Consider the following 27590-nt stretch of genomic DNA (forward strand, 5'->3'; position numbering starts at 1 on the left):
GAGTTGTTTGTTCTTACCACTATATTCAGCATCATTTTTTGAGACTGTTTCATTTCTCTAAATGCAATAAAAGTAGTAAATGAAATAACTGATATAAATACTAGAAGAGGAGATACAATATTTTAATTACAAATGATGTAATTATATACCAACAAAATCCAGGAGACTACTAAAAAACTGTTAAAATTAGTGAATGTATTGGATATCTTGAATATAAGATAAATACAAAAAAAAGAGTAGTTCTTCATTGTTGGAATAACCGGTTAGAAATGAAAAGGGAAAAACATTGTGAAAATACTCACTGATAAATTTAACAGAATTGTTCTTTACCAAGAAAATGATTATATCCTTGAATTAGAATTTACGGAAAATCAAACCAGTCAACCTTTCTAAAATTAACATATAAATTTAATTCAATGCCAGCTAGAAACTTAGTACATCATTTTGGAAATTAAGATGATTTTAAAGTTCATGTGGAAAATAATGTTTCTAAGAGCAGACCTAAGAAAACATATTATATATTTAATACTATTTTTGTTAACAGTCCCTCCCCCTCCTTTTTACTACACACACTTATTTGTATGGAGAATAGTGAGGAAGAAAACAAACATGCCATTTTGTGGCATTTTTTTCCATTAACCTCAGTGTGGATGGGAATTCATGGAGAGTTAAAGGAGTGATCGCACATTATATCTTTATGTATTTTTTGATAATTTCACTTGTTATAAGGAATGTTATATTTAATATGGAAAATTTAATAGAGAAGAGTTTAATGACTTTTCACTCCAAAGCTGTAATCCTTTTTTAGTTAAACTAAAAAATAAAAGCATATTATTGGTTGGCTTAAGTGTTTTTAAAAAAATTTCTCAGTTTTTTTATAGTAAAAACTGGAATGTAATTTATTTCAGCGTTTCTAAATATTTGGCGCTTTCTACAAAGGCAAGATTAATTTTTTCTCAAAAATTCTGAAAAGAATTTTCTCTTTCTCTCTTATTTTTCCTCTCTTTTCCTGTCTCTTAAAGGTATGCAGCCACTCATGTATTCAGTTCAGGAAGCATTAAATGCCAGACCATGGTGGATTCGTATGGGGACTGACATTTGTTACTATAAGTAAGTATTCTAGGAATAATAGGATATCAGCTTACTGATGGGAATATTAACTTCATTCTATTTCAATGTAAAGGTAAAAAGTAGAATTATTATTGAATACTTTGAATTGTATTGTATCACTGTGCTTTAGTAATTCTAGAGAGTCCTTTAGAATTTGAGATTTATGGGGTATGTATAGTAAAAACAAAATGTGTTTTGTAGACAGACAAACTTAACTTTTCATGTCAACTAAGTCCTTTGATGCTTGTCTTATCTATAGGTTGAAATAAAACTACCTTCCATCAATATATAAGATAATGTGTGTTTTTCTCGTTTATAACCTGTAAACTGCTATATAGCTATAACATGGTAGTATAAATACCTTTCCAATTAAATATTAAAACTTTTTTGGAGGTTTTCCCCAGAAACTGACAAGTTGGCAAGGACTTTTGTTCTTGAACTTGTTTTGCATTTTTCTTCATCTTTAGTGCCTTGTCATTGGGTATCTATTCAGGATACAGTGACTAAGTTAGTGAAGACTATACCAATTTGAAAATACCTTGAATATTTATTATGTGAATAAATAACTATAGGCCCTGGTTTTTCTTCAGTTCATGATTTAAATAATACAAGATGATTTAGAATTTAAGAAATTCAGTTGTTAGATAAAGCTTCTTTAAATCAGCATATGTCAGCAGTATTTCAAGTCTAGAAAGTAATGTGTACCTTTAAAATTTTTTTATTATGGGAATCTTCAAACATTTACAGAAGCAGGGAATATGATAATGAGACCCATGTTTTCATCACCCAGTTTCAACAATTATCAACACATGATAAGTTTTAACTATGCTTTCACTCTTACTTCCACACTAAATTTTTAAAGCAATTTCTAGATGATATATTTTATCCATAAATATTTAAATATGTATCTCTAAAAGACAAGGCCTTTTAAGACAGTTTAATCATAATGCTGTTATCATACCTTAGAAAAATTAAGAAAATTTCTCAATATGATGAAATATACAATGTTCAAACTTCCCCAGTTGCCTTATAAATGTTGTTTTATAGTTGGTTTGTTTTAATCAGAATCCTATGTAGGATTGCACATTGTGTTGATTTTTGTTGATAATGTCCCTTAAGTCTGTTAATTTATAGGGTTATCTTTTCTCTCTCTTCTTTCCCCCTTCTCACTCATTTGTTAAAGAAACTGGATTAATTGTCATACAGAATTTTTCACATTTGAATTTTGCTTATTGTATTCCTGTATGTTAGTAAATGCTTCTATCTCACCACTTTTCTAGAAATTTGGTTAACTTCAGGTTTGATATTTGGCAAGAATATTTCATAGGTGGTGCAGTGAATTACCATTGTATCACATCAGGAAACATAATCTCTGATTGTTTCTCTTTTTGCAATCTTAAGATTGATTAGCAAATTCAGGTAGGCTGATTCGTCCACCATAAAGATGTTCATCAGCCGCCCTTCTAATGGTTGTAGCAGCCATTGCCTAGATCCAATAGTTTGTATGGCTGTCAAAGCATAGGATTCTAAAAATTTTGTTGATATGTAGAGTATTAGCTGCATTTCATTATTAAATCCAGAAGTGAAAAGTAATGTTTTTGGCTAATAATAATTAACTTCCTTATTAGTACTACATCTATTTTTTTATGGGCTATTTAAGTTTAACGTTTTACAGAGTGAAGTTTTTCTTTTTTTTCCCTGAAGTTCTATTTAATAAAAAGTAGCAAGGAAAATCAGAATATTTGTATGGGCGAAAACTGGAAATGAACATGTTTTATGCCTTTCTGTTGCAGAAATCACTTCTCAAGAAGTTCAGCAGCTGCAGGTGGGCAAAAGGGAAAATCATACTATACAATTACATTCACTGTCAATTTTCCACATAAAGATGATGTTTGCTACTTTGCTTATCACTATCCATATACATATTCAACTTTACAGGTGAGAACTCCAAATTGTATTATGACTGCTATTGTGTTATATGCATACGTGTCAGATAACTGAAGAAAAGTTGCTTTTAATTAAATATGTTAATAAAATAAGAAAAAGATTTGATGTTGACACTTTAAAAAAATACTATAGTATTTGTTGAAAATATAAAATGAGAATGTGGTTCCTATTTTTTAATAGAAATATTAAGGAAATTTGACACAATTTTTACTTCCCATCTTTTGTTGAAGTCTACAGATCTCTAAGCTAAGATTCCATGATTTACAAATTTTAACTAGGTGAGATTTCTACTTGTTTAACCAGAAGCTTTAAGTCTCATAGAAAATTTAACAGTAGAAAAATGTGCATGCAATTTGAATTTTTTTGTAGGAAAATTTGAAAAATTTTCTGTAAGAAATGGTTTTATCATGGAGTTTTAGATCCAGATTTTTTAGATTCTACCCATATATGAATTGTTTTGTGGGACTTTTTGAGAGTTTTGAATGTTTGTATTACTAAGCAAAACTAAACAAACTAAATGAAGAAATTAAATGATCAACAGTGATAGATTTATTCTCAGAATAGAATATCTATTCTAATGGTCAAGGATCAGGAAGGTGTATGATTAATTTATTAAGAAAGAAATTGGAGCACTATAATTAGAAAGAAGCTTCCAAAATCAGAGAAGGGAAAATGAAAGAAAAACATAGTCTGTACAGCAGAAAAGATATCAAGGGTGAGAACACTGAATGAGACTAACTATATTTTCATAGAGATTACAACCTACAATAAAGGTATAATGTTCATGTATCTTTATGTGCTGAATAACATGGCATCAGTGTATATACCTAATGACTTAGTAGTTCTATTTTTGGGCAATTTATGCTAGGAAAATAATTACAAATGTATATAGAAATATATTTTCAACATTTTTATTTGCCTGGTTTATGTTATTGTTCTTTACTGATCTTGCCTTTTTAGTATGGCAATTTTGAATTCTCCTGCTTTCTTTTAGTCCGGCTACCACGACCCTTTCCAGGCATGGCCATTGTTTCTCATCTGGACTTCTGCCCCCTTCTTTCTAACTGGTGTCCTAGGATTCACTTTTACCCCTTGTCTTCTTCATTAGTCTTTTTTCCACACTCCAGCCAGAGGGCTCTTTTATGGCTAATCCCATCATTTCAACACCCTGCTTAAAACTCTATTGTGACTGACTTCTCTTGCCCTTTTTGTGAAGTCTAGAATGCTTACCATGGTTTATTCTATTCCTTCTCTACTACTTTTCACATTTTTTTGCATGTCCACATACTGTTTGAACTGTTCTTTATTTAATATTTATCTTTAAATAGACTTTAAAATCAATCATTCCTTAAAATTTATCCTCATTCTAAGTTAATATTCATGAAATTACAAGCTTAATGTGGTAGATGTTTTTCATAATTCACAGTAAAATGTATACCTATTAAACTTTTTTTCAAAGGTTGTCCATATATCACTTAGTTATTTCAATTACCAGTAGTATGCACACCATGCTTTGGGAATGGCTGGTCCATCAGGCCCTTCATTCTGTATCTACCTTCTGTTTCTCACCCTTGTTCTTTCTGGTTTAACTATAATGAGCCATTTTTAGTTCTTTGAAATGGCCTTATTTTGTCTTGTGGTCTTACATACTTTTCCTTCTGCCTATAGTACTCATCTCTGTCCTCTTCATTCATTCCTTTTGCTCTCAGTTTAAATGTAATTTTCTTCAGAAGACATTTCCTCACCACCGCTTGGCCAGACCCCCCCCCCTTAATACAAAAGCTCCCATAGCACTCTGTTTTTCCCCAGGATAGGGTCCATTTAGTCATGGTTATGTCTCAGTGCTCTGTACAGTTTCTGGCAAATAGTGGCCATTCAGTCAGTAGTGATTATGCAAATGAAGAATAGGCAAAAGTTTGACAACCAAGTAAGTGTCTAAAAATAAAGGATCAGAGAATTTATTGTTTGTATTGCTATATAATAAAACCATTAGTATATTTAACATGTTTAATGATGTGGTATAGTATTCATCATTATGAATATATGTGAGTATGTGTATATGTATAAATTAATGAAATGTCTTTTATGTAAGCATGGTTTTGTTTACATTGAATTTTTTAGTAATAATCTAGGTGATGCAACTGTGGGTGTTTTAAATTTTTTCTTTGTACTCTCTGTGTCTTCCAGACATTTTTCAATAATCCTATATTATTAATATTTTATTTTATTTTATTTTAGAGTATTATGAGGGTACAAGTGTTAAGGTTACTTATATGTATTATTAATCTTGAAATCAGGAAAAGAAGTTGTTGAAAAATTTGTGCTACCTAATTTTCATTCTTCAAATTTTAGTCTGTAGTCACTTACAATTCCAAAATTCAAAGGGCTTTGAAAACCAAAAGCTTTTTCCTAACTCATTTGGCAGCAAAGCTTGACCTGAACTGATATGAGCTTATTTAGAATATTGATTCCACTTAGGGTGATTCTTCATATATTTTGTTGCAGAAATAATAATGTACTTATTACAGGCTGTTGCCCCTGACCCTAGTGATGGTATTGCATAATTAATATATACCCACTCTTTCACCTTTCTCAAGTTTCCCAAATACTGATGTTTAGACTCCATCTGGCCCTGAGGGTTTCAGATAGGAGAGTAAGAATCTGATTCATTTCTAGTTATGTGGAGATCTGGATGCATTATTTCTGTTTATCATAGGGAGTTTTTAAGTGATTGTATACTTTGCTTTAAATTTTTATTAAGATGCATCTTCAAAAATTGGAGTCAGCACACAATCCTCAGCAAATCTATTTTCGAAAAGATGTGTTATGTGAAACCCTGTCTGGAAACAGCTGTCCCTTGGTGACTATAACAGCAATGCCAGAGTCTAATTATTATGAACATATCTGTCAATTCAGTAAGTCTGTCTTCTTCATTCAAAATATCAGTCATTCTCACTTATTTTTCTGCTTAATATATATTTTATAATGGAAAAATACTAGGAATAGACTCAGAACTTGGGTTCTTGTCTTTATCCTGTTGCTGCCTAAGCCATGGGCCTACCTCTGGGCCTCAATTTCCTTATCTTGAAAATGTGGATGTTCATGAGATGTTCTCTTAGATCCCTTTTGATACTACTGTTCTTTAGTTCTTAGACATATTCAACGTAAATACAACAAATTATTTTAAGAGTTCATGTAATAATACCATCAATTTAAAAATTGACAGCAAATTTTATTTATAAACAAAACAACCAGGAACCTATCAGTTCTGATAGCTAGCACTGAATAGCTACTTGTGTTTCCTTGCCATATATATTTTTTAAAATTGCTTCAAATGTACAGCTTTGGTAGTAAAAATTAGAAAACTGTTCTAATTTTGATAAGAAGATTAAGTATTTTCAGAAAAGAGAAAGCTTGTTTTGTATGAAAATATAAGTGATGAGCTGAGTGATTATTTTGTAGATGAGCTAAGTAATTATTTTGTAGACTTGGATATCTAAATATATAGTGAAGAATATTGTTTGGCAAATCTCTGAGCAGATATATTTTTTCTCTGTGCTTATCATAGTGACTATAAGACAGAGATAAGATTGTATTTCTTTCTTTTCCCCATTATTTTATGAAGAATAATTTTTTCTTTAATATTTTTTAAATTTTTTTTCAATTTGGCTACATCTGTGGAGTAGAATAATTTTATACTTAAGCTTCCCCAACTACTTGTTCTTTATAAAATCAGTATTACATTAAAGATTTAGTTTTACATGTTAGATTTATCATTTGGAAATAAATGAGTGGCTCAATTAATATTGTTTTATGTTCATATTATATACTTTTTCAGGACATGGTTTATATTAGGTTTATATTTGTTTGCTTTATAGGGCCTAGTGCAGTGCTTTTAATTTATATCAGAATCAAAATTGAATAGAGATATTTCTGAAGCCTCAAAGTAAAATATACAAATTTTTAGTACCTGTTCATTTTAATTTGAGATTTTATGTGTACTTTAGGAAATCGCCCTTACGTTTTCTTATCTGCTCGGGTACATCCTGGAGAAACTAATGCAAGTTGGGTTATGAAAGGAACATTGGAGTATCTCATGAGTAATAGCCCTACTGCTCAGAGCTTACGAGAATCCTATATTTTTAAAATTATCCCTATGCTAAATCCAGATGGTGTCATCAATGGAAAGTAAGTTAAGCAATAGTTATAGAATATATTATAGATTATTGTGGTTGTCCTGTATAACCCTGTTGAAGTAATAGTGTCCAGGTTAATTAGGAAAATAAACCTAGTGATTTCTCTAAAACAAAGAACTTTTTGGTGGGGAATTCATCTAAGATAAACATTTAAATGAAAATACATTTTGTATGCTAGTAGTAGTGTGGGATTTTAAGAAATTCTGTTATCCATGAGAACATGATTTCATAAAATGTCTATGCCTTGCTTGAGTTGTTTTAGAAAAATCACAATGTCAGGATATGAGAAAAATTAACTCATACCTCTCATGTTCCTTTTTTTAAAAAAAATTTAAGTAGCATGAACCTAGATTATTCTAAGATTTAGAATCTTCTGGGATCTCTTTCCACTGATATGAAATGTTAGCCCCATCTGCTAACCTCCTCCTGTTATGAAGAGGTCTAGTTTCTGACAGAAGGAATTATTTAGATCGGACATACTGGAAAAATAATTACTTTTTAAGTGGAGGTAGCATATAGTTAGAACAATGAATTTATTCTGGCAATTTGACAGGGTCTCTGTAGTGCTTCTGAAAGATGGAATTTAGGCTAGCTGTCATGAACATCTCCAAACATGAGACTATAATATCTTATTTATTCAACAAAAGTAGCATGAATATTTCTCATATTTTAGGAAGTTACTGAATTTTTAAAATACAGATTTCTTTTTAGTTGATATGTTATGGTTATGGAACTAGAATGAAGTCTGTTTTTAATTCAGAAACATATTGGCCAGTTAGAATTCTGTTTCTATTTCTGTTTGTTATCACCTTGTGATTGTTTGCTTAAGTTTTTGCTTCATGGCTTTAATACTTAGTACCTATGAGTAAATGAAAATGTATTTGAATTTTTATAAGAAAGAGTACTTTTCATAATACTTGTCTTTCTCAGAAAGAGTACCTAGATAGGACTTTTACAACATTACTAATGAAATCAAGATAATATTGTGTTAGTATAGCAAATTATTATAACTATAGCAAACTATTATATAGTCAGAATGGAAAATATGACCATTAGTAAATTTTATAAAATATGAAACAAAACTCCAGAATTTAGAATTAGCTTCTTTCTTGAGAATTAACTTGAAAATTTTGGTTGTATATTGGAAAGCTTACCACAGTTAAATGCATGTGACACAAGATTTTGCTCATAGCAAAATGCTCAGTAAGTGTTTACTTAATGATGTGTATTCGATTGAGCCCTCCCTCTATACCTATTGGAAATACTTAGTGGAATAGAATCATAAAGTTAAATAAAAAATGTATATAAGGGTTTATTGGTACCAGTGGTTTTCTGTTTTTGTGTTTATGTATATGTAGTCACCGCTGTTCTTTAAGTGGAGAGGATTTGAACAGACAGTGGCAAAGTCCAAATCCAGATTTACATCCTACAATTTACCATGCTAAGGGGCTACTACAGTACCTGGCTGCTGTGAAGCGTTTACCCCTGGTAAGTGGCAATATTTGTTTTTGCTTTATAAAGTCAAAGATAAAGTGTCTTTTTAAAAAATCATTAGTCATTTGCATAATAATTATGGTATCAAATTAATACAGTATATACATATTCTTATTTTATCAGGTTGAATGTTTATAATTGTCATAAACCTTTTCTTTTTCTTTTTTTGTTTATGAATATTAGTAACTCCTGGTTATAAGTTTTAGATATTTAACTTCACTGTTTAAGCAACACTAAGGTATGATATGTATCTTCCAAATTCTCAAACCTAGTAGAAGCTTATTTCTGAGTTCTTTAGTCAGCTCTGAAACTGTTAAGTCTCTATACACATGGAAATGTAGTACAGGCATGATATTAGACTACACTGAACTGCATGTATAAGTTCCTTCTGTTTTCACTAGCTTTTGATTAGAATATTCCCATTATAGTAGTGTTTAAATTATTTAATCTTTCACTGGGAAAGATAGAAAAACTTTGCAGAGGGGTAAAATTGATGGGTTGATTCTTTATGTTTCATTTTTTAAATCATGCTCTTAAAAATTAAATTGAAACCATATCCTTTTTAATAGTGTTTTTCATGGGAGCATTTTCTTGTTCTTTTAAATTAAATAAATGTTTTAACAATCCTTTGGGGCAGTGATGACTGCAGCTGTAGATTTGAACTATAATTGAATTTATTATTCTTAAAATGATGAGTAAATAGTAGATACAGTGGTGATGTAGGATCTTTAAAGGATTTAGCAATTCTAGAAGTCATTACAGATCCTTTCCAAAACTAGATATTATTACTTTTGTTGGTTCTATTTGTTAAATGGTAGTTCTCTTGCAGTAAAATGATGAAAGAACACAGACCTATTCATTATCATATTAACTACCTGTACTTAGTAATATATGAATTTGAAGGCTTTTAATTTCTAAAATATGTTTTCTTTTCAAGGTATATTGTGATTATCATGGCCATTCCCGAAAGAAAAACGTATTTATGTATGGCTGCAGCATCAAAGAGACAGTGTGGCATACCAATGATAATGCAACCTCATGTGATGTTGTGGAAGATATGGGATACAGGGTAATTATTACAGATGATTCATGAGTTTTTGAATTTCACACATGCATAAAACTACGTAAAATAATTTAACATATACAAATTACTCAGATTCAGTGAATGTTGACATTTTGCCATTTTTGTTTCCAGTTTCTCATTTTAAAAGTTTTTGCTTTTCACATTTAGATTTTTTATCTATTTGGAATTAATTTTTGTATGAGATGTGGGGAATCTAATTTTATTTTCCCTGTGGATACCAGTTGGCTCATCACCGTTTACCAGATAGTACATCCTTCCTCTGTCGATTCAATGGAGCCATCTGTTACACACTGTCTCCACATGCATGAGTGTGTTGGGAAGCTCTGTATTATAGCAGTCGTTCTTGTTTCTATCTCTTTGCATACCACATTGTTCTAATTACTGTAGATTTATAATTAGTATTGATATCCAATAGGGTAAATTTTCCTTTGTTATTTTTTTAAAAAAATGCCCTTGGCTTTTTTGGGTCAGTATTCTTCCCTGTGAATTTTAGGATTGGTTCATGGATAAGCTTTGTTAGGATTTGTATCAGAGTTGCATTGAATCCAAAATAAGGTGGAGAGAATTATGACGATGATGATATATATTAATAGCATTGCTACCTATGAACATTGCCTCTCTGTCTACTCAATTAAGGCCTGTGTGTGTGTGTGTGTGTGTGTGACAAATCTGTGCTCTGTTGCCCAGGCTGGAGTATAGTGGTGTCATCATAGCTCACTACAACCTTAAACTCCTAGGCTCAAGCAATCCTCCTGCCTCAGCCTCTGAAGTAACTGGGACAACAGGCATGTACCACCATGCCAAGCTAATTGTTTACTGTTGCTCAGGCTGGTCTCGAACTCCTGGGCTCAAGTGATTCCCCCACCTCGCCCTCGCAAAGTGCTGGAATTATAGGCGTGAGTGACCAACCAGACTCAACCAAGTCTTTTATATTCTTCAATAAAGATATAAAATTTCTTCATATAGGTGTGATATTTTTATTAGATTTATTCCCAAATACTTTATGAATTTTGTTGCAGTTGAGGATAGGATTTTTTTTCCCCACATATCTGCCTGCCCCAGTTTATCATTGATGGTGCATAGGAAAGCTATTGACTTTTTTTTCAGCAGTAATTTCTATGAATTTTCATATCCTCTACTAAGGATAACATATCAGAATGGCATCACATTTTTCAACAGCAACACTGGAAGCAAAAATGTAATGGGGCAATGTCTTCACAATTCTCAACTAGATTTTCAAACTTTAAATTTTATACTCCATCCTAACTATCAGTACGTGTGAAAGTAAAAAAAAGATGTTCTCAGTCATGGAAAGTTTAAAAATTTACTTCACAAATAGTCTTTCTCTGGAAGCTGCTGGAAGCTATTCTCGCCAAAATAAAGGAGTATTCTGAAAGAGGAAGGTATAAAAAAGTTGAGCCTTATTAGATTTGGCCACATTAAATGAAAGAAACAGTAGATTAGCAGAGCTTAGGAATATAGAAGAGAAATAGGAAATATTTATTTTAGGCCCAGATAAACAATGTAAGAAAAGTGAGACTAGTGAGAGGCCCAGAGAATGGGAGAAAGCTAGACAAAAGGGCACACATACAGAGCCTTTCCATGGGCTGTGCTCTGGAGCACTCTCACCACTATCACCACCATTCCCTTACCTTGTCATTTCTGCATTCATAATAATTAGACTCTGGCATTGCTGTTATAGTCACCAAGGGACAGCTGTTTCCAGACAGGGTTTCACATAATCCCTCTAAACCAGGCGATATGAGTTCAAATATTCTTACAATCATAAGAAAAAGAAAGCCTAATTATTACTTGGGTTTATTTTTATTTTTTGAGACAGAGTCTCACTCTGTTGTCCTGGCTAGAGTGCTATGGCATCAGCCTGGCTCACAGCAACCTCAAACTCCTGGGCTCAATCGATTTCTGCATTCTTTTTGGAGGTTTTAGGGGAGAATCATCCCTACCTCCCAACCCCTACCTCAAGGCTGCTTTTGTTCCTTGCATGATGGTCCCTTTCAGCCACGCGTCAAACTATCTGACCTTTGCTTCTGTTGTCACATCAGCTTCTCTCCTTCTCTTGCCTTCCATTTTCCCTTATGAGAGCCCTTGTGATGACAAGGGCCACTGAGATAATCCAGAATAATCTTCCCATCTCAAAATCCTCCAGATCACATCTAGACAGTCCCTGTTGCCATGTAAAGTAACATATTCCCAGGTTCTGAGGATTTAGATGTGGACATTTGTCATGAGCCACTATTCTGACTACCACACCATGGAACTCTTTTTTGCAGATGTTTGGGAGAGAATAGATTAGTAAATGCCATGTTTCTGATGATAAATCATAGTACTCCTTTGTTTTTTTAGCACAAATGTTTACGTTTTGGAGAAAAATAAAGTTATAGCATATAAATTGAGGGGCATTTGACAAAATAACTGATGAATACTGTTCAAAAGTGTCAAGATCACTAAAGATATGGAACAACTAAAGAACTGTTACAGACTGCAGGAGACTAAGGAGAAATAGTAACTAAATGCAATGTGAGATTCTTGATAGGATGCTGACATAAAAGACATTAGAAAAACTGATGAAATTTGAATAAGGTCTGTAGTTTAGTTAATAGTATTGAATTAATACTAATTTTTTGTTCTGATACTGTGCTATAGTAATGTTAAGATATTAACATTAGGGGTAGCTGAGTGAGAGATAAATGAAAATTCTTTGTACTATTTTTGTAAAGTTTCTCTAAGATTAAAATTAACTCACAACAAAACGTTTAAAAAGATCACTATTATTAGAGGTTGAGGCTCCCTTATCCGAAATGCTTGAGAGCTGAAGTGTTTCATATTTTGGACTTTTTTTGATTTTGGAATATTTGTATTATACTTACTGGCTGAGCATTACTAATCTGAAAATCTGAAATCCGAAATGCTCTAACAGTTCTTTCCTTTGAGCATCATATCAGTGCTCAGAAAGTTTTAGGATTTATGAATTAGGGATATTTGACCTGTATGTGCTATGATGTTTATCTTATTGGAAGAAATTTGTGATTTAGCTTTAATAAAATACTGTTATATTTTTAAGTACCTTCTAATATTGCTAAATGTTATATTCATTATATTATTTATAATTTATATTTATAAATATAATTTATAATTAATATATATTTATAATTACAAATATAATTTATAATTATATTTATTATAATTACATTAATTATATTACATTATATTAATAGATAGTATACCATCGTTCCTGAATGAGATGACTAAGAATAATGTAGGTTAGGACTTTTATTTTTTTGGTTCGCAGAGTATCCCTAGTACTTAGTAGGCATTAAGTAAATATTTGTTGAATGAATGGGTGAATTAATTATATGTATAGACAAACATCTAACAATTATATTATCTTATTTGGATTGTGCTTATAGTTTTTAGTGTACTTCCATGTGAATTTTTTGTTTGAGCCTCTGTGATATAGGCAGGGATTATCATTGCTACTGTACAAATGAGTCTACTAAGACTTCTGGGTCTATTGACATGCTTGAGGGCTTGGCCAAAAAGCCTAGCACTGTGTTGAGATGTATTGCTTCAGGTCCTGCATCGTTTCCATTCTGTCATTCTCCTCCTCCAGTTTTGCCTAAACAAGCACCCCAGGTTGTTTTCCAAAAACAAGTTTCAATACCATATACCACTACCCTTAGCAGAGCTGGAAAGCACATTTTCTTTTTTGGTGTCCTCTCTCTTCTTCCCTCTTTCCAAATAAATAAAATGATTAGAACTATATAAAAAATGGAAACACTCCAGAAGTATATAAAGTAGTAAGTGAAAGTCATCTTCTCCCAATCATTCTCTTAACACTAATCAGTTTTACCATGTATGTTGTGAGACTTGTCTGTGAGCACATCCATCCATGAATGTGTATATACATATAGTATATGTAGTTTTTGTCTTTTTATTTTTTAAAAAACTACACAGCAACTTGCTTTTTCACATAAGGTTTGTTGACCATCTCACCAGGTCATCATGTCTGGATCTATCTCAGTCTTTTTAACAATTTCACAAGCTTTCCATTGTGCATTTTTGTTATTATATGAGTGTACCAAATTTATTTGTTCAGTAGTCCTCTATTTGTTCAGTAGTCATTTGATTAGTCATGCCAAACTGTCCTTCATAAAGATTGTGCAAATTGATACTCCCAAATACCAAGAATAATAGTGCTGTTTTTCCACACCCTTACTACATTGTACTGTCATCTCTGCCAGGTGAAAATAGAATAATATCTGACTGTTTTAATTAGCATATAAATAGTTATAAATGAGGTTGAATTTTCATATGTTTGGCCAACTATGATCCATCTCTTTTAAAACAGGCTTTTCACATTTTCTCTGCTTGCTTTTGTACTGGTTATCTAATTATTATGGTTTTTAAAATAACTCTATATATTACAAATATATTTTCTAATTTTTTGTTTTATGATGTGTAGTAATGAAAATTTTTATTATATTTGCTGATTATTTTTAATGGCTTTGGGCCTTTGAGGCTTAGAAAGACTTTTCTAATTCTAAGATTTTAAAAGTACAGTTCCATGTTTACTGTTTTTAGTTTCATTTTAAAGTTTTACTTACTAATTTTAAGTTTAAATTCTCAATCCAGCTAGCATTTAATTTAATGAAGAGTGACTTCAGATTGTTTTTCTTAATGGCTACTCAGTTATGCCAATATTTAATGAATGATTGATAATCTTTTCTCCACTAATAATGATAATAAATATAATGCCTGTGGTTTTAATTCTGAACTCTTTCTTTCTTGAGATTTATCTATTTATGTATCAGTATCACAATTTAACTTACATTGCAGTGTACAGTCTAGATTGATAACTGTTGGATAATTTCTCCAGTCATAACCCCCTGTTTTCCCCCAGTATTTCTTAGGGTGTATTTTCATATTTATACTTTTAGGTGAACTTGAGAATAACTTTCAGTTGTAGAAAACTGAGATATTTTGATTATGAATGTCATAGCTTTTTAAATTAATTTAGAGATGATTGACATTTACCATATTAAATTTCTCAGACTTTCATGATGAAATTTTCTTTGTATTTTAAACATGTTTTTCTTCATATTTTTAAAATGGTTTTATTCTGTCTTTTGGTTGCTACTATGCATGCGGTTCTTCCATTATGTTTTCTAACTGGTTACTATATTTGTTTAGAAAAGCAGAAAATTCTAAATTAGTAAGAGGACCATTTTGATGCTTGTATAGCAGGGGATGTAGCAAGAAGATCCACATGGCCCTGCTCTAATCACTGTGCTTTCACCAAAATTTTTTTAAATTAAAAAATTTTAAAATTAAAAAATACTTCTTGGTTTATTTTATTATTATCTTTCTCATTTTTACAGACTTTGCCTAAGATACTGAGCCATATTGCCCCAGCATTTTGCATGAGCAGCTGTAGCTTTGTAGTGGAAAAATCTAAGGAATCTACAGCACGTGTTGTGGTTTGGAGGGAAATAGGAGTCCAGAGAAGCTATACCATGGAGAGTACTCTGTGTGGTTGTGACCAGGGAAAATACAAGGTAAAACTTAGGTCTTTTAGCCATAAAAAATATTTGAAGACTTTCCTTTCTTACATACTGTCATAGTAGTTTTCAAGTATATGTTAAATGATACCCTTGTTTTCAGTGAGTTACTTGTAATTTGGAATAGTAAGTTGAATCATATGCAGTCCTAAGAACAGGTTTTTTTATGTCTCTGAACTAAATAACTTGTTTGAATCCTTAGGAAATTCTTGGTTATTTGAGTCTATTTACATCCATAATTTTTAAGAAAGCACATTGGAGTAGATATTTAAATGCAAATTAGTAAATCATAATAAGCTGTATGAGTAGTACATTATTAATAAAAATATTCTACTATTTTAATTTATTGGGTGTTGGTATATTTTATGCCAATTTATATTTTAAAATGAACACATTAGACTTACTTATAAAGCAGCTGTTTTGTTATATTTAGATTTTGTGTGTGTGTGTGACTTTAAGTGCGTATCTCTTCACTGAAGTTCTTTCTTTACTACAACTGCTCTCCTGTGGTGCCATAGGCTTTTATTGGACGCAGTCGGAGTTTAAGCTTTACTTTGGAAATTAAAGACTAGTAAAATGTTAGGTAATTTGGGTTTTTTTAATTTTAAAGATTGATGACTTAATGCATAATGAACTGGACCTAGGTAAGCAACAAGTAGGCCCGAATATTTATTTTTCTTGCCTTGTTACAGAAAGATTTCCAGGTCTCATGCTTATTTCTCCTTCATTCTGTTTTGTTTGTTTCTTTTATATAGGGAGAAACAGTACTGAATCTGATGGTGATTTTTATATACCTCATATAAAGATGGTTATAACTTTGTGTTTGAAAAGAGTTAAAAATCTAACTGGTTACCATTAAACATGTAAGCATATTATAGTTGATGTCAAATATTTTTGGAGAGCCTAAATGATGGCTTTTCGATCTGTAGCAAACAGGAAGGAAATTGTGTTGATTTTGCAAACTTTTGGGACCTAATAAAGTAGAACTTACTGAAATTCCACTACTTTCTGTTGAGAGACTCTTCCCTAAATTTTAGGTTGATCACAGTATGCTATTCTTCCAAAGTATGAGATCTGTCCAAATATTGTAAAACAATGATTTGTATTCATTATAGTTTACCAAGGGCATGGTGGTGGTGAGAGATAAAATGTAACATTAGCACCACTCCAGCTCCCAACCTTGTCCCCTAATCGTTGCTTTAGTGGACAACTTTTGCCAAGGGTCTCATGTTGGATAAGTATGTAGGATAGGAGAAAACTTGGAAATCACTTTTGTATGAGAAACAGGTGGCAGCTGGGAAAAATCCTTAAGCTGTGTGATTTATGGAAATATACTATAAATGACTTTTTCTTGAAGAGATGATTTATGCAGTGTGGCTGGAGAAGGCGATTTAAAGCATTACTGTTTCTGAAACTAGTCTACGGGCAGTGGGAAAGGAAGCAAGCAGTCAGGGCACGTAAGGCTTAGACACCCGCTGAATCATACAGTATATGATAGTAGTGCCTTTTTTTTTTTTTGAAACAGAGTCTCGCTTTGTTGCCTAGGCTAGAGTGAGTGCCATGGCATCAGCCTAGGTCACAGCAACCTCAAACTCCTGGGCTCAAGCAATCTTCCTGCCTCAGCCTCCCAAGTAGCTGGGACTACAGGCATGCGCCACCATGCCTGGCTAATTTTTTCTATATATATTAGTTGGCCAATTAATTTCTTTCTATTTATAGTAGAGACGGGGTCTCGCTCTTGTTCAGGCTAGTTTTGAACTCCTGACCTTGAGCAATCTGCCCGCCTTGGCCTCCCAGAGTGCTAGGATTACAGGCGTGTGCCACCGCGCCTGGCCTTCTTTTTTTTTTTTTTTTTTTTTTTTTTTTTAAGACAGTGTCTCACTGTGTTTCTGTGCTAGAGTGCGGTGGTGGCAGCCTAGCTCACAGCAGCCTCAAACTCCTGGGCTCAAGCGTTCCTCCTGCCTTAGCCTCCCGAGTAGCTGGGACTACAGGCATGCGCCACCATGCCCAGCTAATTTTTTCTATATATTTTTAGTTGACCAATTAATTTCTTTCTATTTTTAGTAAAGATGGGGTCTCACTCTTGTTCTAGCTGGTTTCAAACTCCTGACCTTGAGCGATCTGCCCGCTTTGGCCTCCCAGAGTGCTGGGATTACAGGCTTGAGCTCCCGGCTGATAGTAGTCCTTTGTTACTATGTTTGGATTCCACTAATAGACTTTTACTGGATTTTTAAAAATATTCCATTTGTATTTTAATAAATTTATTTGATCATTAAAAAAACAAATTTAAAAAGAAAGCAAAAATATATTTTAAAGCATAAAATGTTAAAACAATTTTTAAAAAGTTTGTTTTCAATATATGAATATATAAAGTTTTAAAAATAAAATGGATGCCAAATATACTCATTTCTCTTGTATATAATTTAGTTAATAGAGTATACATTGATTTAAAATTTTCAGGGAAAGAAGTGTACCTTACTGAGCCAGGTTTTATTTTTTAATTTAAAATGCAAGGTTTTGATCATAACAAATACTTTTTTAAAAAGTTAATAGACTATTCTTAGAACAATCTTAAGTTCACAGCAAACTTGGAAAGTGCAGACAGTTCCCATATAATCTCTGTCCCTACATATACATGTAACATAAATATTTTAAACTTGTTAGCTCATAAATGTGTAAGTCTAATAACAGTTTAGTAAACAGTCTGCTTCACCCTCAACTATGTTTTCATGTTACTGAATTTTAAGCTATAAGTATTCTTTATTTTTATTTTCTATGAACTAATTCAGAAACAGGTATAGCTTTTCTAAAACTCTTAAATTAAGAAGGTAGATGGATATTCTAATAAAGTCAGGTCAAATTTGCTAGAATATTTGGGACATGGCCAAACTCTTTATGTAAACTGAAAAAAAAAAAAAAAGAAAAAGAAAATTATTATTGTGAAGGCATACACTTCATGTGTAGTAACAGTTTTTATAATTAATTTTATTGTTACTTTGTGCCCCTAGGAAGTCATTTAGTCTGATCATTGAATTTATTTTTTTTTTTTTGAGACAGTCTTGCTCTGTTGTCAGAGCTAGAGTAGAGTGGCACGATCATAGCTCACTACAACCTCAAACTTGGGCTCAAAATGATCCTCCTGGCTCAGCCTCCCTAGAATCTAGGACTACAGGCATACTTTTTTAATGTTTTGTAGAGACAGGGTCTCATTACTTTGCTCAGGCTGGTCTTGAACTCCTAGTCTCAAGCACCAGCCTCAAGGATTCTCCCAGTTTGGCCTCCCAAAGTACTAGGATTGCAGGCATGAGCCATTGTGCCCAGTCTGAAATGTTGTTTTATACTATGTTTTCTCTAAGTGATGTTTGCTGTCATCTACACCTACAACTTTTGTTGGTGTAAGGATTTCACATATTTCAGAGATTTATTTTACTGAAAAATAAATGACAAGGAGTATCTTAACTTGCAGCCCATTTTTATGGTTTTATGTGGTAACATTTAACTTTTGGTAAACCTTATATTGCTTATTGGGAAGCCATTAGTTAAAAAAGAGTAGGGGATTGAGGCAAAATATTTTCACCTTAATAGGAAAAATTTGAAATGTGCATTCTTAATTGACATGAAACATTGGAACTTATTTTACTGCTACTTCATGGGCTTAGATTTGTTTGATTCTTTTTTTGGCAGTTACCTTTCATTTGTTTTTTACTGACGACTTTCTCTTATCATATGGTTACAGTATCTATAAGGTAATGTTCAAGTCTATGTATTGGATGAAGCCTTGATTTTAACAAGGCATAATGTTTCAACATTGACATACAAAGTAGTGGATTACAAGAAATACTAGGAAAATCTTATTAAAATGTTGTTTCTTACATGATCTTCAAGAGTAGCGTTAACCAAAATGTTCATCTGTTTTTTTTCTCCCCAGCATGTTGGTGAAAATAGTTTGCACAGTAGTGAATGAGAATAGACATTTTAGAAATGGTTTTTTAGAACAATTAGTTTCCCTTGTGACATAGAATAATCTTACATTGTTGAGATATTATACTTGTTGAGTCCTAGTTCCATACAAAGTACCAATCTTTTAATTTCATTAATATAGTTATAAATTTCTTTTATAAAATTTTAGTGAGATGAAGCCAGAAGATAGTGAACTCTTTCTTTCTAATTATATGTATAATATTACTCTGTTTCTAGGGTTTGCAGATTGGTACTCGAGAATTGGAAGAGATGGGAGCAAAATTTTGTGTTGGTCTTTTGCGTTTGAAAAGACTGACATCCCCATTGGAATATAATATGCCTTCCAGCCTGCTTGACTTTGAAAATGACTTAATTGAATCAAGCTGCAAAGTAACTAGGTAGGGTACAATTGTTTCATTCTTTTATTATGTTACAACTAACTGTTGTTAGGCTTCATTAAAATAGGTAAGCACAGAAAAGGCATGGATTTTGACAGCCAAGTGCACGTTTAGAATTAATATAATTAGGTTTACACGTCTAATATTTGTTTCCAATTGTGATCATATTCTTGATTCTTTAAATGTTGATATTTGGGTGTGATTTTAATAAAAATATTATTATATTTTGAATGCTGTTTTTATTATAATGCTTTATTTTTAACCCCACAATAAGCAATGTGAGAAATATTGCACTTAGATAGTATCTAAATTAAGAGGGCTTAGAGTCAGGATTTATATTTCAAAAGATTTTGTTTTGTCTACACACATCAGATGGCTGTGCAATAACTTCTATTTATATATATATATATTAGAAACAGCTAATTTAGCCTCCCTTTGAGAATTTAAATCTGCCAGATATTCTTCTAAGTAGGTAATCTTTTCTCCTAAAATTCAGTGTATAAAAATTTGTTCGGTTATAGGCTCAGAGATAATTCAATATTACTATTTTTAATCATAATGCCAGAGATTAGCATTTTATAATTTTGTGTATATAGGTAAAAATAGTCTCATTTTATAGAAGCTTTATGATTTTTGTTGTTAGGTATTAACTTGTCATCTAATTTGTTAATGTGTTGCCATGCACTGTTGTATATATCACTATAGCAGTGGTAAAACATTAATTGGAATGCCATTGTTTATAAATGTGATAATTTAAATAAGTGGTCACTTTTATTCTGTACCCTTCAAAGTGCCTGCTAAATAGTAATGGAAATGAATACAGAGATTGTCAATTCCTACTAATATTTAAGCCTCCTTTTAAGTTTTAATTCATGCGTTCTTTACCTGCAGTTCATAGACATATTACAGTTGCTTTAGCTATCCTGAAATATCACTTATGCTTATTAATACTTCACAACTATGGTTATTATTAGACTTTCCACTAGTCTTACTGTCTTAAAATGAGCATATATGTTTTGATAAGCACATATTTTAAAGAAATCACATATAGTGCTATATCACAAATATGTTTTTTATAAAATTTTCTAATTACATTTTAATATTGGTTTTCTTTGTAATCATATTTATTTTGTTTTATATATATAAAAGTATTATGAGAAGAAGTTCATAGTCCTCATCAGACTCTCCAAGAGGACTATGGCACAAAAAAGATTAAGAACTTGTAGTTCTCCTCATTGTATGCACATAAACATACAAACCTGATAATAGCCACTTACAGATTCAGACAGTTTCCCCTTAAATTTTACTCTAGTTGTTTCTTTTGTGCATTGACTTACATTGTTAGGCAACCAGGGACTTCTTCCCCTGGGCTTTCATTCTTCTTTCTCTGTCTCTTTTTTTTTTTTTTTTTTTTTTTACATATATAAACACAAGTGTATTTCTCTGTCTCAAATGAAGTTTCTACATACCTCTGCTTTCACTTCTTATGTCTTGATGCTTTGGAGGATTATAGGTCCTCAATTGCAGTTTGTCTGTGTCTCCCCATGATTATATTCAAATTGTGCATCTTTGGCAAGAATATTTTGAACACTGTGTTTTTCTCATTGCATCCTGTGATAGTGTGTATAACTTTTATTTGTCCCATTACTCAAAATGTTCCCTTTAATCACTTAATTAATGGTGGTATCTGCCAAATTCCTCCATTGTCAAGTTAGCCTTTTCTCCTTTTGTAATTAGTAAGTATTTTTATGGGATGTACTTTGAAACTATGTCAATATTCCATTTATCATCAAACTTTTAATTTATTTTAAATAAATTTTTTTAAATTTATATGTATTGGACTTATGATTTATAATTTTAATTTAGTAAATTTTTAATGTTACTCTCATTATTTATTTTGATGCTCAGAATTTCCCTGATTTGGCCCCTTCAAACTACTTCTGTATGTTTTTGACATGTCCTCATCATTCTTGGAGGACTTCTTTTCCTTCTGACACAACAGGATTTCTTGGCTTATCTTTATATGTACTTTATTTATGCCAGTTGGAATTAGTCATTTTTTCAAGGCTCTCTAATTTCTTCTGGTGGAAAACGGTATTTATATGTAAGCCTAGGTACTAGTGGTATTTATTGTTTTTGTGGTGTTACTGCTCCCCAGATCTCTCAGTGGACAAAGCTATAGAATGTATGTAAGTATTTACATACATGAATACATATATATATACATACACATATGCATGTACATGAATGCACACATAATCTGAAAATCCTGAGTTCACAGTGATACTTTTGCTTGCAATCCTACACTGAGGATTCAGTCTAGTTTTCAAATTTCAAATTTGTGACCCCCTTAACAGGGAGAAACCTGGCTCTCATTATCTTGAATATTTTTTACTTACTTGCTCTGTCTGCCCTTGTGTAACTAAAATAATCTCCTCTCTCCACTGCCCTCTCTCCGCTTTCCTCACCCTGCTTAGGTGCCAACACTCCAAAGGGAGGAGGCTTTTAAAAAATAATTTTTGTAATCTCACTGCCTGGTATGTAGTATCTGTTCATTGACTGATTACGTTCTGTTAATGAGTCATTATATTTAAGTATTATTGCACACCTATTGGCAGAATGTTGTGCTAGGCTCTTACAGCAGAGGAAATGAGAAATGAGAGCGAGTGTCCTGAAGGAAGCAGATAGAAGGCGCACAATTTATGTTTGTGAAGTGGCATGATGGTGACTATAAAAATAACAATTAAAAATCACATACACATTTTAATAAAAAGAGTTACTGAGTGAATACTTTACAATGGCCTGGATTTATCTGGAAGAGTTTTGTCAGGTTGATAAATTTTAGGCTAGAGCTTGAAAGATAATAGATGAGGTTTGATAAAGAAATAGCAGCTGAACATGAAGGAAACAAAGTCAGCAATAGGAAATACAGTAGTCTTCCCTTATCCATGTTTTTTCTTTCTGTAGTTTCAGTTACCCGTGGTCAGCTATGGTCTGGAAATATTATTAATAACTGGAAAATTCCAGAAATAAACAATTCATAAGTTTTAAATTGCATGCTGTTCTGAGTAGCATGATGAAATCTTCTGCCATCCCACTCCATCCTGCTTGGGACGTGAATCATCCCTTTGTCCAGTGTATCCACACTGTAGACACTCCCCACCGCTTAGTCACTTGGTAGCCGTCCCCGTCATCAGGCTGAAAAAACATTATATATAGGCTTTGGTACTGTCTGAGGTTTCAGGTGTCCACTGGGGGTCTTGGTCTTGTCCTCTGCAGATAAGTGGGGGGCTACCTTAGTCTAACTTAGGTAAGGTGGGAAGGCTTATTTGGAGCTTAGGAATATGGTTGAAGAAAACATTAGGAGAACAAGTGTTCAGATCTGTGCTAATGAGTGCGAATTCTATAGAAGAGGAAAGAGTAATTGTATATGTTCTTAAGCACGGAATGATAACTGATACAGTCTATATATGAAATATATTGAAATTCAAAATGTTTAGAAGCTTATGATATCCTGATATGTCTATAGTAAGCACCAGGTAATGTGGTGCTTTTGAAGGGAATGGTGACCGCAGAGCTTTCTGCAGTTGTTCAAGGTCGATACATCCAGTTAACATAACACACTACTACAGTCCAGTTATTCAGTGTTCTACTTCTTAAATGTACATGTTATTGTTATTTTGTTTTAATTTTCTTCATATTATACAGATAGAGTAAGTAAGGAGAATGAGGGAGATTCTAATCATGGGCTGAAGATTAGCCAGCTTTGAAATTTTGGGCAGGATCATTGGTATATACTTGTTGCTTGAATGCAGTCTGCTTCCTCCCCCGATTCAGATTAGCAAATTCTTTTTCCTCATAGTTATTACCATTTATGATTTTAATGTCTTATTGCATAATAATTGCTTATTCTTTCAGCTATTCTTTTTATTGCTTCTTGGAAGCCTGTCAGGAATAATTGTAAATTTTTGTCACTATTTACATTGTTGGTATATGGGAGGGGGAGGTTGTATATAGTTCTTATCTTTACCTCTTTCTCTTAGCCTAGCTGTTGATATTCATCCTTCAGTTTTGCTGTGCATTGGAGATGATGAATAACAGTTACCTTGGAAGTAAACACCAAGTGAATGTAACACAGATCGCTTGAGCTTATTTGTTGAGGGGGAAAACAAAAGCGGGAATGATCATAACCTTTCCTTTGAGCATTTTCTTTTCATCTTCTTTGCTTTTTCTCCTCTTTCACTTACCTTTTCACCCTACCTGCTTTCTGTAGGTGATATTCGTTCCTGTGACTTCAAATTGTATCTGTATATTGACAACTCCAAAATATGCGGAATCTCCCAGACCTCTCTCCTGAGCTCCAGACCGGTGTATGTCCACCTTTCAACTTGATTATGTACACTTTGACACAAAAGTAACTTGTTTGAAACTCAGCTTGTGACTCCTGCTTCCCTACCTCTTCCACAACAAACCTGCTCATTCTTAGCCACCCCTGTCCACCCAGATACTCATGTCTCGTTCCTGGCATCTTTCTGTCTTTCCCTTACCCATAATACAGTCCAACACCCAGAATTTTTTGATTCCTCTTCCAAAATATTTCTAGATTTTTCCATTTCGCTCTCCTGTCTCTGCCCTAGGCTGCAGTCATCCCTTGCCTGGACTACTCAGTAATCTTCTGACTGCTCCCTGTACTTTTTGTATCCTCCAGCTTCTTTATATGTAGTGGTCACTTTCTTGCTTAAAAACCTTCAGCTGTGTCCCAGGCATGTGGACTATATCCATGATCATGTCCCTGGTGTCTAGCATGAACCATCCACATCTTCCTCTACTCTTTCAACTGATCCTACTCTCATTGTTATTCTTACCATTCCAGCTGCACTGACTGTCTTTTAATTTTTGGAGTAGTGCTTCTAAATTAGCTATGGCAAAGGCCCAGTTTTTATTGTCTGCTTAAGAATGAAGTACTGTAAAAATGGAAGAGGGGACCCAAGGAATACTAATCTAAGCTCCAATTTCTTATTGTGAGATTCACCAGAGATGTAATTTCTATGTCAAATTGTTATGAAAGTTTCTGAATACTTTATTTCAATTTCTGTACTTTTGTCACTATGGGCCAGTAACAAAGAGTTTGTGGACCACATTGATCTATGTTCTGCACCTTGAGTGCCATTATTTTAGAACAAATCAATCTCTTTGTCATCACAGGGTCTTTGCATTGGTTGTTTTCTCTACCAAAATATCTGTGCTTCTACTTCTTTAAGATTTTATTCTTATCCTCAGTGCTCTTCCGTTTTAGTGCATTGTGTTTAGGAGTAGACTTATTTTTAATATACCTTGCTTGACACTTGATGTGCACTTTTAATTTGAGGACTGTTGTCTTCAATTTTGAAAAGTTCTCAGCCACTTTCTCTTTGAAAATTGCTTCTTTATCATCGCCTTTATTGTGTTGTTCTGGAATTCTTGCATTAGAGCTTCTCAGTCTGTTCTCCATTCATGTCTCCTAATCGCTTTTTCACATTTTCTGTCTCTGCTGCAGTCTAGGTAGATTCTTCAGTATCATTTTAGAATTAACCCACTATTCAGTTTTCAGTCTGGAGTTTATCTCATGAGAGATTTTTATTTAAATGACTATCTATGTCACATCTAATTAGGTTATTTTTTGGTTTCTGCATGCTTGTATTTCACTTTTTCTTGTTATAGCTGTAATTCTTTCCTTCTTTGAAGACCCCAAACATTTTCAAAGTCATTTGTAGATTGTGCCACTTACTGTGTTGGTAAATCCATCCCTTGTTTCTCATGAGACTATAGTTCGCAGGCTCACTGAGTAGGGGTCCTCCCACTCCCAGCCCTTTCTAGTCTTTCCCTTAACCTCTTACTGGTGTTGTGATTACTTCTATCTGTCCCTTTCAGGCCTCCAGGCCTCCTCCTATTGCCTTATGGTAGCATGCTACTAGTTTTCTGTTAGCATTTCAGACCTCCCATACTTCAGTGATTAGAGATTTTGCAGGAAAGTCACTGAGTTCTTGAGGGTTCTGACTCTGATGCCCTGTTTCCCTCTTTCTGACTTCATAATTGCAACTTTATAAAATCTTTAGCTTCAGACAGAAACTTCAGCCTTATTTTTTTTTCAGCCTTCTTTCTAAAGTGTAAAACCTTACTCCAGCTGCTGCATTCACTAGCGTGGCTTTAGTTCCTGGCTTCTAGGGCACTTTATAAGCCTCACCATTGCCTTGAAGGAGCTACTGCTATCTGCTTTCAGACCTGGCAGCAGACACATGAGCTTACTTTGTGATTCTATTCTTTTCCTGGTCCAAGGAGATGTATATCTTGTTTTATATGTGTCTGCGTCTTTTTTTGTTTTCCTGTTTTGTATTTTATCTAATCATTGCTGTGTGTTTGGAGCAGGAATAACCAGAACCTGAAAGCATACTTTTCTGTACCAACTTTTAAGTTCTCTTAAAAGTCTTTCACTCACACTTTGCCTGGTTAACTCCTAGTTTAACCGCAGGGACCATATTTATCCCCTTCAGCACTGTATAATGTTCCAACCATGATGCCTCACAATATGTACCAGTCACAAATTGAGTTGATTAAATGGTATGTAGCTATATAAGATTAAAAATTCAATTGTATTAGTTTGCTTGGGAGGAAGGTTGTCTTACAGTGCCCCAAATACTAGTGTAAGGCTATCAGACTTTATCCTTTAGGCTTTTGGGAATTTTGAAGCCACTGGCAAAAGTATGCTAAGTGATTGTTTTTACCTGAAAATAGTGTATGAATTTTATTGAAGCTGGGAAGGTAGAAGTAAGAAAATTCTTGAGAAAGATGTTTAGAATCATTTATGTTTGAGGATAATGAGCTCCAATAAGAATAGTAAGGTCAGGTGCTGTGACTCACACCGATAATCCCAACACTTTGGGAGGCTGAGGCAGGAGGATTGCTTGAGGCCAGGAGTTTGAGACCAGCCTGGACAACATAGTGAGACCCTGTCTCTACAAAAAATTTAAACATTTTTTAAATTAAAAAAAAGAATAGTAAGAATAAGGGGTAATGATTAAGAATATAATTTTAGGTAAAGCCACATTTTCAAGTGTAAGTGAAAAGGGCAAATGACAGTATTGGAGCTGAAACTAGGAAACCACTTACCTTTTAGTAAGATCTTCCCTGTTCTTTTCTCTTTATTGTCTCTGCTCTTCTGGATCCTGTCTTTGTCCACGTTAATTTATTCTTCTGTTTTCTGGTTCTACTGTGAAACTAAGGTATCATTTTAATGAATATAAGTTCCCCCAATTTGTTTTAGTTGAGTTTACTCTTTTATAATCTTTCAAGCCCATGTTCCCCTGTCAGAATTTTGCTTTATTCAACCTATATGCAATGTGAATGGTTTTATTCCACAGATTAGCCCTCAATTAAATTTTATCCCTCATGGTTTTAACTATTTCTCAAGATATAGTATCTTTTGTAAACTAATTTGTTTTCATTTATAGGCAATTTATATTAAGTAAGCTTGAGTAATTACAGCAATAGGAAGAGATGTTTATAGTAAATATCTTTTTCAAATTCATTAGTAACTCATTGATAGATATTGTCTTAGTCCATTCAGGTTGCTATAACAAAATACCGTAGACTGAGTGGCTTATAAATGACAGAAATTTATGTCTCATAGTTCTGGAGGCTGTGAAGTCCAAGATCAAAACACTGTTAGATTTGGTGTCTGGTGAGGGGCCACTTCTTCATAGGTGGCCCTTTCTCAGTATAACTGCACATGACATACACATTCAGTCCCTTGTATTCCATCCCTGTCCTTCCCCCAAATTCATGC

At 33.0% G+C, this 27590-nt stretch overlaps 1 protein-coding gene across 5 annotated transcripts in view; it reads left to right on the forward strand.

Annotated features, from left to right (window-relative positions):
- AGTPBP1 (ATP/GTP binding carboxypeptidase 1) overlaps nt 1–27590 on the forward strand; it is a 175655-nt gene that overhangs the window by 130420 nt on the left and 17645 nt on the right. For all 5 annotated transcript variants that reach the window (XM_012787275.2, XM_012787272.3, XM_076008569.1 and 2 more), the window contains 8 exons: nt 1023–1110; nt 2904–3048; nt 5819–5972; nt 7065–7245; nt 8612–8741; nt 9685–9816; nt 15231–15407; nt 19608–19768. In XM_012787275.2, the coding sequence (XP_012642729.1) occupies nt 1023–1110; nt 2904–3048; nt 5819–5972; nt 7065–7245; nt 8612–8741; nt 9685–9816; nt 15231–15407; nt 19608–19768 (1168 nt within the window). The remainder of the gene's footprint in view (nt 1–1022; nt 1111–2903; nt 3049–5818; nt 5973–7064; nt 7246–8611; nt 8742–9684; nt 9817–15230; nt 15408–19607; nt 19769–27590) is intronic.

The sequence above is a fragment of the Microcebus murinus genome, chromosome 12 (genome assembly GCF_040939455.1).
Source record: "Microcebus murinus isolate Inina chromosome 12, M.murinus_Inina_mat1.0, whole genome shotgun sequence".
NCBI lineage: Eukaryota > Metazoa > Chordata > Mammalia > Primates > Cheirogaleidae > Microcebus > Microcebus murinus.